The sequence below is a fragment of the Trichoderma citrinoviride genome (assembly GCF_003025115.1).
Source record: "Trichoderma citrinoviride strain TUCIM 6016 unplaced genomic scaffold BBK36scaffold_3, whole genome shotgun sequence".
In the NCBI taxonomy this organism is placed as follows: Eukaryota; Fungi; Ascomycota; class Sordariomycetes; order Hypocreales; family Hypocreaceae; genus Trichoderma; species Trichoderma citrinoviride.
Window position 1 is genome coordinate 1642644 of NW_020194711.1, and position 12437 is coordinate 1655080.

A 12437-nucleotide genomic window follows, 5' to 3' on the forward strand; every position below is an offset into this window, starting at 1 on the left:
CACACTCTCAAGCCCAGAGCTTCACGACTCTCACCAAGCTGATCGTCATCTTCGACGCCTCTGGTTAGTGCATCATCGCTTCTCGAATCCCTGCTCAACACGGCTCTCCACAGATATTATCCGCCATCCCCTCGGCTTTCCAGCCGATCCCGTGGTGTCCGGCAAGTGAGGAGAAACCTCCATGCTGTATTACGCGACTCGAACACCCAGTTCCTCGTGACGTTGTCACGGAGAGAGCTGGAAGTCGTCTATGGGTTGATGCTCGGTGTACTCGGTTGAGACCCTCATGCCATACATCGCTTCACCACTTACAAATAGCCTTCGATCCGTCTGTCGTCTCTCTGTGCTGTTGCATCATCTCACCGCTCTTCTTCAAGCCTGGAAGGTCATCACCAGCGAGCACTATGCTTGAACAAAAGGTAGTCTCCTTTGAGCTGGGTGGCGGCTTCAGCCTCATCGGCGCCGAGATCTTTGTCGATGAGGAAGACTACACAGGCGTCTCCATTGCGGCGAACAATCTATCCAGCGACTTCACAAGGGTCACTGGGCGACACTGCAACCCCATTGTCAAGGCTTGCCCCTCGGCTCCTCCGGCTCGGTCATGTATCGTCATTGGCTCTCTCACTCAGTCGCCGACGATTCAGCTCTTAAGAGACCAAGGCAAGATTGATCTTGACCAGATTGAGGGGAAATGGGAGTCCTGGATCACAACGACTATACGTGATCCCTTTGAGGGTTATGACAATGCTCTGGTCATCGCCGGGAGCGATAAACGAGGAACCATTTTCGGAACCTATTCTCTCTCGGAGCAGATTGGCGTGTCGCCGTAAGTGTTGTCGTCCTAAACCACACATGGGAAGCCGATTCTAACAAACTTGTCAATCGATAGATGGCATTGGTGGGCTGATGTGCCTCCGAAAAGGCAGCAGCAGATCTTTGCTCTGCCTGTGACGACACGCAATGGCGAGCCCAGCGTCAAGTACCGTGGCATCTTCATTAACGACGAGTGCCCCGGCATGGACAGCTGGGTTCACGAAAAGTTTGGCCCCAAGTTCGATGCCAACTTGTACCATTACGTCTTCGAGCTTCTCTTACGACTCAAGGCGAATTTCATGTGGCCTGCTATGTGGCGAGGTTATCCGTATCCCGGACGATCCTTCTTCGTGGATGACCCTAAGAATCAGGAGCTGGCCGATACCTATGGTATCGTGATTGGCACCTCTCACCATGAGCCGATGCAAAGGGCAATGAACGAGTGGTCCACTACTCAGCCAGAAGGCACCTGGAACTGGGATACAAACAAGGAAAAGATCACACAGTATTTTGAAGAAGGAGCCGAGAGGGCCGTACCCTACGAATCCTATTTCACAATGGGAATGCGAGGCGAAGGCGATGTGCCCATGACAGGAGGCGATCCCGTCAAGATCCTCACCGAAGTGCTGGATGTGCAGAGGGACATCATCAAGAAGAACTATGGCAAGGAAGACGGTGTCCTGCAGCTCTTGGCGCTCTACAAGGAGGTTCAGGGATACTATGACAAGGGGCTTGTTATTCCTGATGACGTGACACTCTTGTTTGGAGATGACAATTTTGGGAATCTGCGCCGTCTCCCGACGGAAGAGGAGAATAAGAGGTCCGGTGGCTCAGGTTTCTACTACCACTTCCAGTACACGGGCTACCCGCGCTGCTACAGATGGATCAACAGCAACACTCTGGGCAAGGCCCTTCACCAGCTCCAGCTGGCTCACTACCGGGGCGCCAATCGCATATGGATCTTCAATGTCGGAGACTTGAAGCCTGTGGAGATCCCCATGAGTTTTGCGTTTGACCTGGCTTGGGATGTCACATCCATCACGGCCACCAGTCTGCCGCAATACTTTGAACATCTTGCTACGCGGGAGTTTGGTGAAAAGTACGCAGGTCCGATTGCGAAGTCCTGGTATGACTTCAACAAGCTGGTGGCGATACGCAAGCAGGACCACATCGACGCCTCTACCTTTGTCATCCAAAAGTACCATGAAGCTGACAATATCATTGCACGATGGCGGCAACTCATGGAAGATGTTCAGGCGATACATAAACACATCGGCGAGGAACACAAGTCTGCCTTCTTCCAGCTCGTGCTTCACCCTGTCAAAGCGACGTACATCTTCACTCAAGTGCGCGTCGCCCAGTACACAAATCAGCTCTTTGCCAAACAGCGCCGAAACACGACCAACGTCCTGCTTAAGAAGTGCATCAATCTTATGGATGATGATCATGATCTGTACGAAGAGTACAATTCCATCTCGGATGGCAAATGGAACCTCATGCTTCGCCAGCCTCACTACGGCTACGGCGATACCGGTGCGGAACCGTCGCGGAATATGATCGATGGGCTTTGCTATGTGCAGACAAGAGAAGACTCGAACCCCAGTGTTGGCCACATGGGAATAGCCGTTGAAGGCATCGAGGGAATCAACCCCGGCCATATCAACGAGGACTCTGACAGAACACACCCTTCCCGCGGCTTCCTCGAGCCCGGCGTCACCCTTCCATTCATTACGCCCTATGGTGAACAGACTCGCTACTTTGAGGTCTTCCATCGCGGCACAAAGGAGTTTTCGTGGGAGGCCCGACCGCAGTACAAGTGGATCAAGCTTTCTCAGTACGAAGGGCATCTGAAGCCCCGAGACGACGACACCAGAGTCATCATCACCATCGACTGGGCGCAAGTGCCCGCTAACTTTGACGCAAAAGTCATAATTGAAATCGTTGGAACTCGTGACGGCTACGAACAAGTCCACATGGGTGTCCGGAATAACCGAGTCCCTGCAGACTTTGAGGGCTTTGTCGAAGAGAGCGGGCACTTGGCCATTGATGCCGGCAATTGGGTCACGGCGCCATACATTCAGCTTCCTGCTCTGGGCCGGCCTATTGCAGGAGCTGTTACTTTACCATTTGATACCGACTTTGGCAAGGCCGACGAGCTTCCGTTCCTGCGCTACCCGATCTACGTCTTCTCGCAACACGACAGTACGAACCTCGAGCTCCAATTCAACACTACGCTTGAAACCGAAAAGACGAGCAGAATGCAGTACGACGTGCGCTTTGACGGAGGACCCATCGGCACATACCGTCTCACAGAGGACGAGAACAACGCCGAGAACCTCCCCAGGGGGTGGCCCACGGCCGTCATGGATTGCGTCTGGAGAAAGGCCCACAACATGGGCAGGGTGACGACGGGCAGCCACACGATTGAGGTGCGGATTCGGAGCCAGAACATCTGTCTGGAGAAGCTGATTCTTGATCTTGGGGATTTGCGGTACACGTATCTGGGGCCGCCGGAGAGTGAATATGTGAAGAAGGGGGATAGTCGAAGCGTGAGGCGGGGGAGTGTTATTGGGCAGATGGACAGCTTGCGGATTGATTTGGGATTCTAATATGGGTTTGGATCATAGGTGCAATTTCGGTTTCCTTTGTCAAGGTTTTTATGTTCGGATACAATAACTGATCCAAATACTTTATTCAAGTCTTGTACGACCATAGAGGTCGCTCTATGAGAACGTCGCTATTCCAAACCATCCTGAGAACAGAGAGACGATCCTACCATGGCTCTCTGAAAAAAGCTCTTCCACCGTGAAAACCTGAGCTATTACTTAACTCCCTTATCACTGGCACTCCCTTTTGCACTTGGCGCAAATATCCGACAACTTTGTCTTCACATCGTTCCAGCCAAGATACCTGCACCGCGGCGTGATATAACTGTTCAGGACCTGCTCCGGAGGACCATGCGCGATCCACCAGTTGCAGTAGTCCCAGACGGTGGAGCTGGTGGTGTCGACCCCGACGATGTGGCCGAGGCCTTTGCAGACGTTGCCGAAGTCGACGCAGCCGGCGTTGCGGCAGGGGCAGACGATGAAGATGCGTGTCTTGGTGCACATTTTCGTATAGTAGCTTCTTTTCTTGTAAGGCTGGGTTTGCGTTTCTTCTTCTTGTATTCTTGTTCCTTTTGGCTTGCTTGGTGGGCACATGACTTTCCATGGCGTAAGAGGATATTTATCTCTTTCCAGAGGAGTTTTCGTTCTGTGAATGGTGTTTCTCTGTGTTCTAGGGGTAGCACTGCTTCACTCACTGCGTGGTACGCCTGGGCAGAAGCTGACATATAGCCGTCCATGCAGTGCACCACGAGCTACGATTTGAGAACTTGATTAAGTCACTATCATCTATACAACAGTGAAGGTGTGCTGTTCTGCAGTGAAACCGAATGTGTGGACTCAGGTGGCGAAATAAAAGCTATAACCATAGATATCCCAATCACGGGCAATAATAGGAGCAGTGCATGCTTTATATATGATCACATAAGATAGAGTCTAAAAGATGTTTATAGTCTACAATAAAAGCGTTCTAGTGAGTCTCTGATACACACTCCCCAAGAGATGCCTCGCTGCCCGACTCTAATACGCGAATGAGAATCCGCGATAGCCGTTGTCCACCGCATCTTGAAGCACCTTTCGATAGTTCGCCAAACCTCCCACCCAAAACAAAATCTGCGGCTTCTTTCCTGCAATATTCTCACCAAAAATATACGATTTCCCCTTCCGAAACAAGTTCTTGCTCGGAATGTCGCGACACAGATCCATGTACTCATCCTCCGCTTGCTGAGTAGCCTCGATGAGGACTGGCTTATCCGATCCGTCTTCCCTCCTCTTCGCCTCGGCCTTGGCTATCAAGCCCGTGATGAAGTTGACCTGCGTCTCAATGGTAGGCGGAAAGTTGTTGAACGGGGATTGTGGTCCCACGACGAGAAACCAGTTGGGGAATCCTGCTTCGGACACTCCCAGGTAAGAAGTCGTCACATCCGCCCAATGCTCCTTGAGAGACTGCCGAGGCCCGCTGATGGTGAGATTGAGGTAGTTGCCATCAGCAACCTCAAAGCCAGTCGCGAAGACAATGACATCCAGCTCGTGCAGCCTGTCACTCGTGCGGATGCCTTTCTCGGTGATCTCCACAATGGGGTCCTCTCGCAGATCAACAACGTCCACGTGCTCTTTGTTGAACGTCTCGTAATACCCCGGCGCAGTAATGGGTCGTCTAGCATAGTATCCCCTCGGAGAAAGCTTCCGAGCCTTGACAGGATCATGCACAATCTGCGCAACCTTCTTGCGGATAAACTTGCAGGCTTCCTCATTCGCCTCTTCGCTGACTATGAGATCAGAAAAGGAGAACATGAACCGGAATCCGTTTCCTTGCTGCCAGAGGTCCTCAAACACTCGCTCGCGCTCTTCTGCGCTGACGCTCATGGCAGGGATGGTGCTCTCCTTGACGTTATGCGCAGCATAGCTGTTGAAGACGCCGTCCCAGATCTGGTCGTAGTTCTTGTTGATCTTGTCTCTGAACTCGGCCGTGACGGGCTTGTCTCCGTTGGGGACCACGTACTGTGGCGTGCGTTGGAAGGATACGAGCTCCTTCACCTGGTCCTCGAGCGCAATTGTGATTTGCACCCCCGTGGAGCCGCTTCCAATGACACCTACTCTCTTGTTCTTGAAGTCGTACTTATCGGGCCAGTTTCTGGTACCTTTGTTAGGGGCCTGTTTCCGCTGGATAAGGTTGAATGGGGACTTACCCAGTGTGATACTTTTCGCCAGCAAACGTCTCAAGGCCCGGAATGTCAGGGTAGTTGACCTTGGACCAAGTTCCCAGAGCAGTAAGCAGATATCTGGTCTCGACAGTCTCGCCGGAGGAGAAGCGAGCTGTCCACGTAGACGTAGCGCTGTCGAACGAGGCGGACTCCAGCTCAGTGCCGAACTGCATGTGCTTCCTCAAATCATGGCGCTTCACGACGTGCTTCAGGTAGTCCTGGATCTCCTTTTGGGAGACGTAGTGGTTCGGCCATGGGTATGTTACCAGCAGCTCCTTGTCGAAGCTGTATCTGTACACTTCGCTGAGAGAGTCGCTGTTGGCCCCGGGATATTTGCTCCAGTACCATGTACCACCAACGTCGGCACCCTTTTCGACCAGCTTGACGGAGAGTCCCAGTTCGCGGAGTTTGTAGAGCTGGTAGATTCCGGCAAAGCCGGCACCAACAATCAAGGCGTCGACCGAAGGCATGTTTGGAGATTGAAGAGCATGTGATTGGCCGTCGGTAGTTTGCTCAAGGTATTCTATGGCAAAGGTTGAGAAAGATGATCAACCATATTCCCCTTTATATTGACAAGTGCACCGCATCTGTACATGATGGATACTCATTTGACGGAAATGCCATGCGGATGGTTTGTAAGTAAAGTGTTGGCATGCAGCGTCGGACGTTCTCAAACCGTACTCGACATCGGTGTAGTTTTAGAGCAGCTATTGCTATATCACATGTGTACACAAAGCATGCAGAGTCATTTGTTGAGTCTTGAATGTGGCCTGATCTGAAAGCAATCCTCTTGTTTCATGGTGTTTACCTATACCTGTTGGGTGGTGATACGCCGGCCAGTAGCCGCTGGACGTTAATCAAATTACTCAATATTCTCGTTCTGGCTCTGGCCGGGCTGAATAATACTCAGATCGTGTAAAAGCCTTCGCATATAGTATGGTAGCCTGCGCCCCCCTCCAGCCAACTACGTGTGTACTGGGCCATCCATTTTTTGACACCGCTCACAAGATCACATTTTGCTCAGATTGATTGGAAAGCATCGAGTCCATTATGACGCACGAGTTTCAATTGAGTTATGCTTACCTTATATGACCGCTGAAGAATGGGCTGATGAGCGCGGTTTTAACTGGCGATGCAATCTGCAGCCTACCCGGCCTAATATGTGCGTCCGGCAACCCTTATTTCCTATCCAGGGCAATCCGCATTGTTTCGCACTCTTTGGCATGCAGTTCCGAAAGCACGGAATTGATATCTGTAGTCGTCTTATATCAGGCTCGTGGAGATAGACTTTGGGTGTGTGCTACCCCGGATTACTCGATCTGTTTGCACTTTTGCTATGATCATTCAGGTCTCTCACTGTCCTGAGCTCTTCTCAAATAGTGTTATAACTTGATACTAATGACTAGATTGACGGAGAATCCGTCTATCTCAACGGCAGACAAGCAGTTCTTGTTTCTTCAAGAGCGTAGAGGACCCTGAAATCACACTTCCGAAACAGGAAATAAGATGCCACAAGGAAATCTCCGAGAGTGGAAGGGGTCTTTGTTAGCTCCCGGTGATGCGGGGAGTCCCGCGAGATGCGCGTATTCTGCTCGTGTAAGCGAGCCTTTTGCCCGGACTGCTTGGGAATGTATGGGCAATATTTAGTACAATATGGATTAAGCTGGTGCCTAGCGTTTTTCTTCATCTTCGTCGGACAAAGAGAGTCTGTACGATTTGTAATGACGATGCACCCGACCCTGTTAGTGTGGATGAAGAGAGGACAAGAAGAAATTATGAGCCGTAGCTCAAACGTCATCTGAACATTTGCGTTAACGATACATGCTACTAAGAAATATGCGGTTCCATCTATGCTGCATTCAAATCAATTCTTCTCAAAGCCCTCTTTCTCAGCCTGCATCGCCTTGTATATCCAATCCGTATGACGCTTCTGGTAGTTCGCCGCGCCCTCTGGATCATCGCTCTTGATGCCCAACGTCTTGGGGATATGGAACCCCCTAGCAATGGCGGGCCTCGCACTCAGCATGGCCTCCCACTTCTGCAGGTTGGGGAACAATTCCAGCGGGACATCCACATAGGGACCAAAGATGACCCAGGACAGGGCGGCGATGTCTGCGATTGAGATGTGGTCTCCGACCAGGAATCCGGACTTGGACTTGGAGAGTTGGACATCGAGGACATTATAGAGGCGCTTTGTTTCGGTGACGTAGCGGTCTATGCCGTACTGGATTTTGGTGGGAGCATAGCGGAGGAAGTGAGATGCTTGGCCTTGCATGGGGCCAATACCTGAAGAATGACAAGTGGTCAGTTGGATGCGGTTGCAAGAGGAATGGTAAGTTCTGCGCGGAATAGCTCACCTCCGTGCTGGAAGAAGAGCCAGTTGTTGCACTCATAGTAGTCTCTGCTACCCTTGGGAAACGAGAGCTTGTGCTCAGGGTCGTAACGCTCAGTCAGATACTGCAAGATGCTGCCTCCCTCAAAGACTCTGATCGGCTGGCCGTCGTCGAAAGTGTCCACGACGGCAGGAATGCGCCCATTGGGGTTGATCTCGAGATACCACGGCTCTTTTTGGCGAAGAGTGCTGATGTCAACGTGCTCTACTTCGTAAGGGAGCCTGAGCTCCTCGAGTGCGGTGGTGATCTTGATTCCGTTGGGAGTCGAGTCCGTGTACAGCTTGATGTGAGGTTGAGGCGCCATTGTGGAATCACGGCGGTCGATAGAAAATCTGGTATCAAGAGGCGAACGCTCGTGAACAGAGTTGCTGCTAAATGATATGGTATGTGTTCCGTCGTGAGTGATCTTGTAAGTGGCTGGACGAGAGCGCAACATATAAATACCCCTCCACCGAAGAGAGAAGGGCGGCTTAGAAATACGCACACTTGCAATTCGCATATTGTTACAATCTCTGAACACATTCAACAATTCGAGAGGTTTCTAATTGGATGATATATAATGCGAGGAATACGCTTGGTTCCATTGTACGACATGCGATGATCTCATGACAGGGACATACACCTGGTGCCCTTTCGGGCAATTCTGGACTACATCTTCTTTGAGATAAGAGGGTTGTTACAAATTCGCGCAAAGGGCATCATTATTAGTTTAGGAAGCTGAGTAATTGCCGGTGCATGTTACCTGAAGTGACTGAAGCTCTTGTTCGGTCCCATCTGTAAAGGAATGAGAAGGTGGTCCTGCGGTCGAGGACTCTCTCGGAGTAACTGATACTCATCTGTATATGCCCACAATGAAGGGAATGGAGGCAATAACTATCATCCTGCGAATGTTAGTCAACCCATACTGCTATTAGTGTTATATGGCTATCATAGTGACCCCATTGTCAATAATTCTAAAGATTGTTGTGAAAATACGTCGCTCAATTTACATGTAGGGAATCAAAACGCCCCCTTCCTCATACCATAGCCGGCCCAAAAGCAGTGCTCCAAAGCTTTGCCTCATCGTGCAGTTTACACCTCTCCAACAGTTCTACCAGCTTATCATGAATGTGTCCCAGCGATATATCTGGCCCCCAGCAAATGCCACCACTAATCCGTGCCTGCTTCAACCATGCTATTGCAGCCTCCAGATTACCACTATTCTCGTATATCTTTGCAATATCTTCCATTGTCCACACGGCACACTCGTCATGGCATTGTGGATCTGGGTTGAATCCAATGGTGCCATCGAATCTTTGCTCGACAATATCGAAGCACACTTCCAGAGCCGACACCCAGTCCTCCTGGTCCATAAAAACGTGCTCCAGCAAGCGTGCTGTTTTTCGTTCCAGAAGGGATCCCGGCCCAGTTGCCATCCTGATATCTTCCAAAGCCTTATTGCATACTCGTAGTGCCTCATCGTAGTCCTTGTTGCGGCGCAGTAAGGCGATGAGGCGTCTTTGAGCGAGCACCCTCAGTTCATTAGCTGGATCGAGGCTGGCGCACAGGCGATCCACGATGCAAGTAAGTGCCCTCAGCGACCAGTCTGTACTCTCCATGCCTTCGTGCAGCCTCGATAGAACAACCATTATAGGGCTCTGGCAAGGCAGCTGTTGTACCGCCAAGGCATGAAGATAACGGAGCATGGTTTTGCGAACATCAGGGTTGGTGGCGGTGTTGATCGGTGACAATATACTAAGAATTTCGATAAGCGCGGTAGCTGACCCCTTTGTGAATATCTCGTCAGAATTGATCGCAGTCGATTGCTGGAGCAGCATGCGGGCCTTTGGGAAATCTGAAATCTTGAAGAAGTAGATGCTGTTGCTGCAGTCCTTCCAAAAGCGTGGCTGCAGAACTTCCGGTGCTGGATCAAAGTTGCCCTTGGTGTAGAAGGTCCGAATACTGAGCAGTGCGAGATTTAAATGGGCATCAGCAGGGGTGTCCCGTGGAGTTATTGTCAGGCTCGACGATAGGCCGCGCTGTAAGTGAAGTCGGAGTTGTTCTTTTCGTTGGGCAACCGTCTGCGGGCTCGGAGGCTGAGACGATATCCTCTGCCATGAGCTCTTGTACAGTCCAGACTCGGAGAAAGTTACAGACGAAGAATTTGACCATGCATCGCTCTCATCCAGATTCGCCGCCCCCGAGCTGGTAGCCGAGACACGCTCGAAGCTATCGCTGCGAATGCTGATGGATTGAGACTGCGCAGCCGCTAGACTGAGAGTCTTGATACCAACCGAGAGCTCGGTCAGCTGCGCTCCGATGCTAGCGAAGCCCTCAATAGAAAGGCTGTTGTTCGCGGCCGTGAGCTTATGCGTCGCCATTTGGACTTGCAATCCCACGGCTGTAAGCTCACGTATCACCTCGCCATTGAGCCGCTCCAGCCTCTCCAACCTGTGCGGCAAATCCTTTTCCATCTTCAATGATGTGATCGACTTCCACAACCAGCGACCCGGCTTCGCTCTGGTTGCCGCTGCTGGGGCGAAGTCGGCGAACGGGAGGAGAAACTGGTTCACTTCTTGTGTGGCTTCGTGGAGGGTGGCCAAGGTGTTTATGAGCCCGTCCGTGTGGCTTAATGATTTGAGCTGCTGGTAGAACTTGGACTCGGTTTGTAAGAGGTTGTAGCAAAGACGTTCCACCTGGGATGTTGATGCTTCGATCTCTTGGAGGTATTTTGCCAGCTTTGGAGGGACCTCGCGAAGTGCTTTGATGATGCGGATGGTCTTTATAAGAGCTTTTGCAGAGCCTTCGGCAAGCTGAAGGCCCGCCGCGATGGCGCCGATGGCAGCCAATGCCTCAGCCATTGTGTAGTGAGGAGATGATATGGGTTAGTGGATGAGAGTTAGACTTGAATGCTGCGCTTTGCTTCAATGCGTGCTTCCGAGAATATTGTAGCCCCATCAGTATTTGTAGCTCGTCGACTGCCTGGAGCTGAGTTTAGTCTTACACTCTTAGTTCATAAGGATGACTTGTAGGCTCACTCCATAGAGGTCCCTTTCTTCCCTTTCCAATTATCATGTGCTGTGATGCGTTTTGTAGTAGAAAAATGGAAATAATGTCGTAGCCTGAAGCCGAAGAGCAGGCAACATCAACTGCCCGCCCCAGCTCTTCTTCCGTCCCCGCTTCACGTTATCCTGTGAGAGCGTACGAAGTACACGGCATACTCCTCTGCCCAAATGTAGAGTCTCATCAATTCAGCCTCATGGGGCGGAGCCAGTGGGCTGCAATTCTTCAGGATCCAGTGTCTGACAGGGGTCCGCAGAAGGTGAGTGGCACTGCGTCAAAACCCGGTAAACATCAGCCATAGGTTAAGCGCTGGGCGTCTTTTTCACATTGACATGTTGCATATTGTTATACTGGATGAATGCTACAAGTAACGCTCGTTATGAGGCATGATCCGGCTCTTCTCAGCGGCCCTCTTCGCATTATTCCACTTCTATAAGTAACCAGGACGGCCTGTACATACGAACATGCATATATACCGTGACACGCGCGGCTCATCTCTCTTGAAATCGACACTTACACACAAGCGCCATGAGTCGGCGCTTGTGCTCCGTCTACGTCGGGCTAAAGGCCCGCAAAGACTTGGTATACCAACATCATGAGAGCCTTCAAGCGCTTAAATCCTGCGCAGAGCGCTTCTACAACCGTGTCCAAATTGCCGGCCTTACTCTGGCTGGCCGTGAAAGACAACTTTGCCAACAACAAGCCTCGGCTTCAGCACTTTCTCCATAACTGGTAAACTCATCCCGAACTGGGGGAATTACTCCCTCCATCACAGAGAGCAACCGCCCGACGAAGGCAAACACGAGAGTCCGTCTAAATTAGCGTTAGGTTTCAAGGAGAATGAGGGCTGTATCCTGATGCATAATTTTCCAAGCTTGACCTATGTTGTGGGGGGCTCCGAAGAGATCTTGAGAGGGGACTTTCCTGGACCAATAGCCAATTCGGTGTCTCATGGTGAGCTGGATGGCACCGAACTCCCTACTCTCGATTGGCCTTCGGGGTTGACACCTGATATACATAGGCCAAGTGCTGAAAAGTCAGTGAATCCTGAAATTCGCACTGAGATCATCTCGATCCGGAGAGGCTGGCTCGATCGATGCAGCATGCTTGATGGACACTGCTGTGGAAATGGGCGGGAGCCCTGGGCCTCGAGGATTATATACACTAAAGGGAAGAAGGCTAGACTCATTGAGCCGGGGAATTACAGAGTCGATATCTACGAGATACGCTCATATTTCCTCGGAGCGCTGGACGAAATGTATTCAAGCTTCCAATAAGCTTCCAAGAGCCAAGAGCCAATAGGAAGACCTTTCTGATGGGGATATCGTTGTTCTAAATCTGCTTGACGCATCACTAGGCAATACATCAAGCTAGGGAGCAAA

At 51.1% G+C, this 12437-nt stretch overlaps 4 protein-coding genes across 4 annotated transcripts; 1 reads left to right on the forward strand and 3 right to left on the reverse strand.

Moving 5' to 3' along the window:
* Nucleotides 1-404: 404 nt before the first annotated feature.
* Nucleotides 405-3422, forward strand: BBK36DRAFT_1113491 (glycoside hydrolase family 115 protein; the record flags this gene model as incomplete). The annotated part of the gene is made up of 2 exons (XM_024889920.1): nucleotides 405-826; nucleotides 890-3422. 2 exons carry the CDS (start codon nucleotides 405-407, stop codon nucleotides 3420-3422), a joined length of 2955 nt encoding a protein of 984 aa, XP_024752227.1.
* Nucleotides 3423-4436: 1014 nt separating this feature from the next.
* On the reverse strand, nucleotides 4437-6090 carry BBK36DRAFT_1139001 (FAD/NAD(P)-binding domain-containing protein; the record flags this gene model as incomplete). The annotated part of the gene is made up of 2 exons (XM_024893282.1): nucleotides 4437-5550; nucleotides 5606-6090. 2 exons carry the CDS (start codon nucleotides 6088-6090, stop codon nucleotides 4437-4439), a joined length of 1599 nt encoding a protein of 532 aa, XP_024752228.1.
* A 1394-nt stretch (nucleotides 6091-7484) lies between these two features.
* Nucleotides 7485-8317, reverse strand: BBK36DRAFT_1113631 (glutathione S-transferase; the record flags this gene model as incomplete). The annotated part of the gene is made up of 2 exons (XM_024889934.1): nucleotides 7485-7906; nucleotides 7978-8317. 2 exons carry the CDS (start codon nucleotides 8315-8317, stop codon nucleotides 7485-7487), a joined length of 762 nt encoding a protein of 253 aa, XP_024752229.1.
* Nucleotides 8318-9029: 712 nt separating this feature from the next.
* BBK36DRAFT_1113353 (hypothetical protein) lies at nucleotides 9030-10853 on the reverse strand (the record flags this gene model as incomplete). The annotated part of the gene is made up of 1 exon (XM_024889901.1): nucleotides 9030-10853. The coding sequence occupies one exon, from the start codon at nucleotides 10851-10853 to the stop codon at nucleotides 9030-9032; it is 1824 nt and encodes a 607-aa protein (XP_024752230.1).
* Nucleotides 10854-12437: the final 1584 nt, after the last annotated feature.